The following is a 7,275-nucleotide window of genomic DNA, read 5'->3' on the forward strand; positions in this document are numbered from 1 at the left end:
CTGAAAGTTGTCCTCCCCTCTCCCTGGCTGTAAAGGCTTCTTACTTATGGATTCCAAACCCAGGCTGGATGGTTTAGATCTGCTGATTTATGGACACTGGTTGACTTGCCATATATGCAGCCAGGCACAAAGGCGACTGTTTTGATCAGCAGCATTTTGCTGAGAAGCCTGCTGGCATTCAGAACCTCTGGTATTAATAGAGGACAAGTGTCAACAGAGGTACACACAGGGCGTGCCAGGACCTTGCCTCACACAGAGGCAGTGTGCAGCAGCTGAGGTTGCACGGCTGGCAGCATGGCAGCGTTGAATGTAAATCCTAGAGCACTGCCGTAGCCCTTGGACCGCTCTGCCTCTATGTTTTTGCCTAAGCAAGTCTTCTCTTCCAAGGGGAGAAAGCGCAGTGGAAGGCAGAAGGCAGCTGTGTTACAGTCATGTACTTTTTGCTCCTTTGCTGCTAAATTAAAAAAAATAATCAAATTCACCCAGGCTGCATGAAAAGAGAAAATATATACTGGTAGAGAATGAACACTCACAAAGTATCCATGAGCATGTTCGGGTCCCTCATGACTTTGAGTCTGTGGAAAACTCTTACAGATGTTGTGGTTGAGTGTATGCCCTGGAGGACTTTGTTTAGACAAAGATTTTTAAAACAAACACAAAAAAAACCCGAAAAAACCACCCCAAACCCGCAAAACCTCTTTGGGAATTAGAAGATGGCGTAGTCATATCAAGGTCGTCAGAATGTACATTGCAATATAATGCATGGAGCCTGCATAGACAAATATTGACAAAAAAGGGCTCTTTAGACATCTTGGATAAGCAGTTTGGGTTTGTCTATGCAGTAGAATAGTCCTTTGGATCAACTATTCAGGGTAATTGAAATGCAAAGGCCAACTTATAAACGTGTTTAAAACTTTGTTTTAATACTAGATAATTGCCAGATAATTGCCAGGACATACAGGCCCTTGCATTCCTTCAGGTGTTGCTTGCGTAGATTGTGAAAATGCAACTGAAGCTGTATCCTGGAAGAAAGCCTAGAGAGCAGCAGTGAAGGATGGGAAATCAATGTCTTTGGACAGATGTTGAGGTTCTCTGTGTTTATCCCCTACAGACTCAGTGCATGGTGGAAGAGGAGCAGAGAAATGGTGTCTGCCCCAGTTCCCCTGTCCGAGTGCCTCCGGAGTCCCCCACCGCACAAGTGCGCTCCCTCCGATATCGCCGTGTGAACAGCCCCGAGTCAGAACGCCTCTCCACTGCTGATGGCAAAGCAGATCTGCATGAAAGAAGGTTTGCTCACCCTCCGTAGCCTCCTGCTGCTTTTAGCAGTGTCTTGAAGATTGACTATAATTAGATCAGGAGGCCCTGGAAGTTCATTTCTGGGCAGAGGTGTTCATGGGCTTTATGATGTTTATGATGTCTGTTATTAAGGAGAGTTTAGTGGGAATGATTCTCATCCTGTCCCTGGATGAGAACAACTCCACAGATGGAAGGAGGGACATTTGTCAGAGGGAAGGCAAAGCATCAGATCAGAGATGATGTAAACAGTCACAAAGCTTTTGGCTGGCCTGAGGTGGGAGGGAATATATACAGGTATGCGTGTATTCTGGGAGCTAGCTAGCAGATCCTGATCTGGTGGGTTTCATTGTCAAATTATTTTTCATTAATAGTAATAATAGTGTTCATTTTTGAGCATATAGCATTGCACATATTTGCATGTAGAAAGCACACATAACACTCTGATTTTGAAGATAGTAGAAATGCTTTCGCTCAGATCCACAGCAAAGAAATAAATTAAAAAAAAATAAAAATAACGAAAAGAAGCTTTTTCAAGTATTGCGTGCAGGAGAACACATTTTACAAGACATTAGTCCTTGGTGCTGGTAACCCCTTTGACATCCTTTGTTACTCTGTCTTCCTTTTCCCATTGAAAATCAGGACACAGACTGGGGCTGCAGGATGTACTGGTGAAACGGCCCCTTTAAGTGAGGTGGGGGAGAGACAGGCCTTCTTTCCAGAGAAAATCTGTCAGAGGAAGTGTCGTGAAAGGTCAATAGCTGGAAATGAAGGGGGATCAAAAAGAACAAGAGAGGGGACGAGCCCCTAGCACTACCCCAAGTTTGCTAGGTACTGTTTTATTCTGAGTGGCTGGGGAAAGCTGCAGTGCTTCGCTGTAGTGCACAAAAGGTTGTTTGTATTGCTATTAATAATTTAGGAATTGAACGACAAATCTTAGGTCTTGCTACCTCTTCTTTTTCTTGCTCAGAAGAAAGGCTCTTTAAAATAGGAAGGGAAAAAAGCCATTTCTAACAGTCAGCAAGACTAGTCCTGTAAATTCACTGAATGCTTTTAAGTCCTTCCTTTATTTCTCCCACTCTTCCTTGTCTACTCATGCTTAGTGTAGACAATATGTCTTATCCAAAACACAGCCCTTTATCCTACTTTCTTCCCTCAGCTCCTGCTTTTGAGCTCAAGATCTTTTTTCTTCTTCCAAGTAGCCTGCACCAAGCACGGTGCAAATACAATCCCACTCTGCCACTCAGTCTTCTCTCTATTCTATTTTCATGGGACAGTGCGGCTGAAAAGGCTATAGGAGCCCAGCAGCGACACTGTTAAGTCAGACAGCAGATTTAGGAGTGTTTTGAGTTTGGGTTTTATTGGCTTGTGTTTTTTTCCTGTAAACCCGCAGAACTTACCAAAGGAGAAAGAGTATATTGATAGTTCTAGGGGAAACTGATTATCATCTTGCCATCTAAAAGGAAGTGAGATGTTAAATGCTGAATTGGCTGTCATACCGAAGCACTTTAGAGGGAACATCTTTATGCTGTCATAGGCTCTGTAGGGTTAGGGCTGGGCCAGCTCTGAACAAATGACAGATGTTCTCTAATAAGCCCACTCCCTCCCCAAATGGGAAGGGAAAAATGAATAAGGCTGAGAGAGACTTACAGATGAGAAAAGAAAACTAAAACTGCTTCAGTAAACCAATAATTGTAATAGTATGAAAATAGTGGAAATAAAGAAGTATATACAAATATATACAAAACCCAAATGTATGTTGACCCTTTTACTTCTCAGCATCCAGAATGGGATACACAAGATTTAGCAGGGACCTTGGTCACTAGACAAACAAGTATAAGCAAGAGCCTTTCTGCATACCAATCCTTTGTAGTAACTATAGACATCAATCCTTATCACTTCTAGTAGCAGACACTGTCTGCAAAAATATCCTGTTAACTTCAGAAAGTGCAGTCTTTTTGAAGAGACTTAGCTGAAAGGGAAGATCACAAGACAGAATTGATTCTGTTTAGCTCAAACCAGGACATTTATATAAGCCTGTCTTTCTGAAGTGTACCAAGAAGCAAGCGAGGTAGACTATACAAGTTTTCTCTCAGCTCTTACTATCCCTAACTTCAGCCACAAACTTGATCTGTTTTTAATGGCTTTGTGTTCTGTCTTTAGATCTCGAATGGATTTACCTGGCTCTCCATCGCGGCTTGTATGCTCCTCCCAGCCAGCCCAGATGCTGTCGATTGATACTGGCCAGGCTGACCGGCAGGCGAGTGGTAGGATGGATGTGTCTGCTTCCGTGGAACACGAAGCCCTCAGCAACGCTTTCCGCTCAGTGCCACTTGCAGAGGAGGAGGACTTTGATAGCAAGGAGTGGGTTATCATCGATAAGGAGACAGAGCTGAAAGACTTTCACCCAGGTGCTGAGCCAAGCACCTCTGGAACCACGGATGAGGAGCCTGAGGAACTAAGACCTATTGAAGACGGTGAGGAGAGAAGGCGCTTGGGGGCAGATGCTGCAGTCAGGCCGAAGACCCATGATGGGCGAAGTCGGGGTATGCAGCCTGTGACTGAGGAGGACAGTTCCCACAGACATGAAGGACCTTCTCAAACAGTGTCTGACAGTAAACACGAACAGCAAACAGGAAGTCCAGCCCACTCCCCCCTACATTCAGCACCAGCTATCCGACAAAGGAGACGAGAATCTGAACCTACTGGTCCTCAAAGACAGGTAAGATCCCTGGGTCTGTATCTTGTTGCCTAGCATAGCATCATCTTAGGAGACTTCAGCAATGCTGGAGAAGTCTGTGATTCCAAGCTCTTGTGAAACTCTTTCTGACAGTTCTTGCAAATGTTGTGAACACCTTAGAAGTGCTCCTTACAGCTAGGAACGATGTCCTCTGCTAAGGACACACTGTTATCAACGTCTTTCAGCTGTTTTGACACAGGGACAAGAGAAGAGCATAATTGTGGTTGTGGCTGTCTTTAACCAGTTCTCTTAATGCTCTCCCACTGTGTTTTGTTAATAATCGCTTAGGTGTATGCAGGTGTTGCTAGCAAATCTTCTCCACATAGTTTCTCAGCAGTGTACGGCGAGAGAATGCCCTCTAATCTAATCACAGTACTGCACAGGCCTGCAGCAACGCAAATTATAAAATAATTCCCTGACATTAAAATTTATTCTTAATACCTAGTAGAAAGCTCAGAGTAACCAGCACACGTATTCTGTCAACTTTACTTCAGTGTCTGGCCTTGTTGCTACCAGATATTTACTCAGAGAAATGATCCTTACCTACTGTGGTCTCTTTCCAGATAGTTGTAGAGGGTTTTTTTCTTTGGTTTCACTTTTTAATGTGGTCCTCTGAAAATAAAAAGTTTTTAGTGGGAAGTAATTTAGTAGATCCCTGAAAAAAACACAATATATTGTTAGGCTCAAAGTTCCTGTGTCATATCTAGTCTTCATTTCTCAGACATTCAGAAGAAAGCTGTCTCAAAGTATTCACTGCAAGAGACAATAAAATAGTTATCCCGAGTGCTTTTTGTATTTGTATGTTAATGAAGATCTCTCAAACACGTAGAATCCTTTAGTGTAGCCAAGAGCAGGCAAGTCTTGGGACATGTACACTGTGATACCCTCCTGCAGCCCATGTTCATGCAGTCTGCTTGTTCCCTTCTGGAACAGGGTAACTCCGTCCCCCTCGTGAGCTTATTCTCTATGGGAGTATTCACTGGACTGGAGCATGTCAAAACAACATCCTTCTGCCCAGATTCTTCTCTTTTCTGGGTCCTGGAGAGGTACAAGAAAAAAAGGGCTGTTAGTTTTGTCAGCAACATGTGAATGGTACAAGAAATTATACAAAAACAATCAAACCAAATCCTTGCCTGCCAGACAAGGTCCTCCTTGCTAACGGGTATGAGGCTGCAGCATTTACAGGAAGGATAGAAGTCTTGACAGCAGGGACAACTGTGACTGTGCTGCTGAGCACAGAATAGTTGCAGTAAGCGCTTCTTGTGGAGACTGCGTCCAGTTGCAAGGTTCCTAGGTGGAGGTGTTTGCTGTATAAAGCCAATATTTTGAATGTCCCAGATATCTAGAGATTGCCAAGGCAAGATCGGCAGAGTTGGACGAGCCTGTGTCTGAATTTGCTTGTCTGGACACTTATTAGTCTGGTTAGTGCAAGATGGGCAAGATCTGCAAGACACAATGAATATGGCAAGAGCCACCTGGGAAGAACCAGCAGGGACACTTCACTGACATGTTTTGCGTAGTGAAAGAAGGCTGGAGGTGCCTTCCTGGCCATGGCACAAGTGATTTAAAAAGCAGGCAAAAAGGGTGAATTAATAGGTTTGTGGGTGATCACTGCTAGTATATTAGGCAGCCGTAGTTCTCCAGCAGACTGAGGTGTTTTGCTCCTATGTTCTGAAGTACCCTCTGGTTACTCCTGCTTTGTACATGCAGACCAACTTCTTTGGCTGGCCAGGACTGAGTTGTGCTTCCTTTGATGTCTGGATCCTTCATTTGCCTCTATATACACAGCTTTGCAGTGACATTTTTCCATTTGTGGTTACAAAACCGCTGCTAACTCTCAAAGGCAAAATGCCTTGTTGCCTAAAGGAAAGCTGAAGCCTGCTCTCCTTAGGTACGGCAGAGATGGAGGAACAGTTGGTTGGGGTGCTAATAAGTTGACCAAGAACATAACCAATGAAAATACTGTGGGCCTCGCTAGCAATGACAGATGTTTCCTGTAGCTCAGGCTCGGACTTCCTCTGGGTTTGACTGAAAACGTGATTACATACTCTGTGTGTATGAGTAAATCTTCCTTCTCTTTCAGTATGGACTGAGTCTTTAAGATAGGTAAAAACATCACTAAATGCAGAACTACCATGACTAAGGTCATAGGCCTTGTTGTACGGATTTGGGACCTCATTCTAGTCTCCCAAAGCCTGGTGATCATCCATTGGTTTCAGCAAACTATTAACTAAGAGCAAGTGGATAATCCCTGCTTTAACTCTTCCTTCTGTTCCTCCGTTCTGTGGCTCCAACATATAAGCCATTACTTGTTACTGCAAAAAGACAGTGATCTCTGCAGCCATGGTTGAGGTTGGAAGCGACCTCTGGAGATCATCTAGTCCCAGCCTCTGCTCCAAGACGGATCACCTAGGGCAGGTTGCTCAGGACAGTGTCCAACCGAGGATGGAGACTCCACAAGATCCCTGGACAGCCTGTTTCAGTGTTCAATCACCTTTAAAGTAAAAAAAATCCCACAACAGTTTCTTATGTTTAAATTGAATTTTCTGTATTTCAATTTATGCCCATTTCTTCTAGTCCTTTCGCTGGGCACCACTAAGCAGAGTCTGTATCCATCGTCTTTTTCCCATCAGGTATTTGTAAATGTTGATAATAATCTGCCCTGAGTCTTCCTGAGACTAAACAGTCCTAGCTCTCTCATCCTTTCCTCAATTGAGGAGTACTCCAATCCTTTCATCATCTTTGTGACCCCTCACTGGGCTGTCTCCAGTATGTTCATGTCTCTCTTGTACTGGACAGCCCAGAACTGCAAGACAGGACTCCAGCTGTGCCTCACCAATGATGAGTAGAGGGGAAGGATCTCAACCTGCTGGGCACTGCTCCTCCCAATGCAGCCCAGAAGGCTGTTGGTCCTTTTTGCCACAAAAGCCTCTCGTTGGCTTGTGTTCAGCTTAGTGTTCACCAGGGCCTCCAGGTGCTTCTCTGTGAAATTGCTTTCCAGAGAGTTGGCCCCCAAGGTGTACTGTTCCTTCCCAGGTGCAGAACTTTGTGCTTCCCTTTGTTGAACTTCATGAAATTCCTTTTTGCCCATTTTACCAGCCTATCTAGGCACCTCTGAATAATCAGCACAAGCCTCTGGTGTATCAGCCACTCCTCCCAGTTTTGTACCATCTGTGAACCTGCATCCGACATCCCAGTCGTTAATGAAATTGTTAAACAGCAGTGGCCCCAGTATCAAGCCG

At 44.3% G+C, this 7,275-nt stretch overlaps 1 protein-coding gene across 1 annotated transcript in view; it reads left to right on the forward strand.

Moving 5' to 3' along the window:
- Positions 1-4,048, forward strand: part of TTBK1 (tau tubulin kinase 1) — a gene marked incomplete at its 5' end in the record, with an annotated part of 42,830 nt that extends 38,782 nt beyond the window's left edge. The window contains 2 exons of the mRNA XM_009867288.1: positions 1,112-1,287; positions 3,457-4,048. Coding sequence (XP_009865590.1) covers positions 1,112-1,287; positions 3,457-4,048 — 768 coding nt within the window. The remainder of the gene's footprint in view (positions 1-1,111; positions 1,288-3,456) is intronic.
- Between the last annotated feature and the right edge of the window lie 3,227 nt (positions 4,049-7,275).

Source organism: Apaloderma vittatum, unplaced genomic scaffold, assembly GCF_000703405.1.
Source record: "Apaloderma vittatum isolate BGI_N311 unplaced genomic scaffold, ASM70340v1 scaffold23020, whole genome shotgun sequence".
In the NCBI taxonomy this organism is placed as follows: Eukaryota; Metazoa; Chordata; class Aves; order Trogoniformes; family Trogonidae; genus Apaloderma; species Apaloderma vittatum.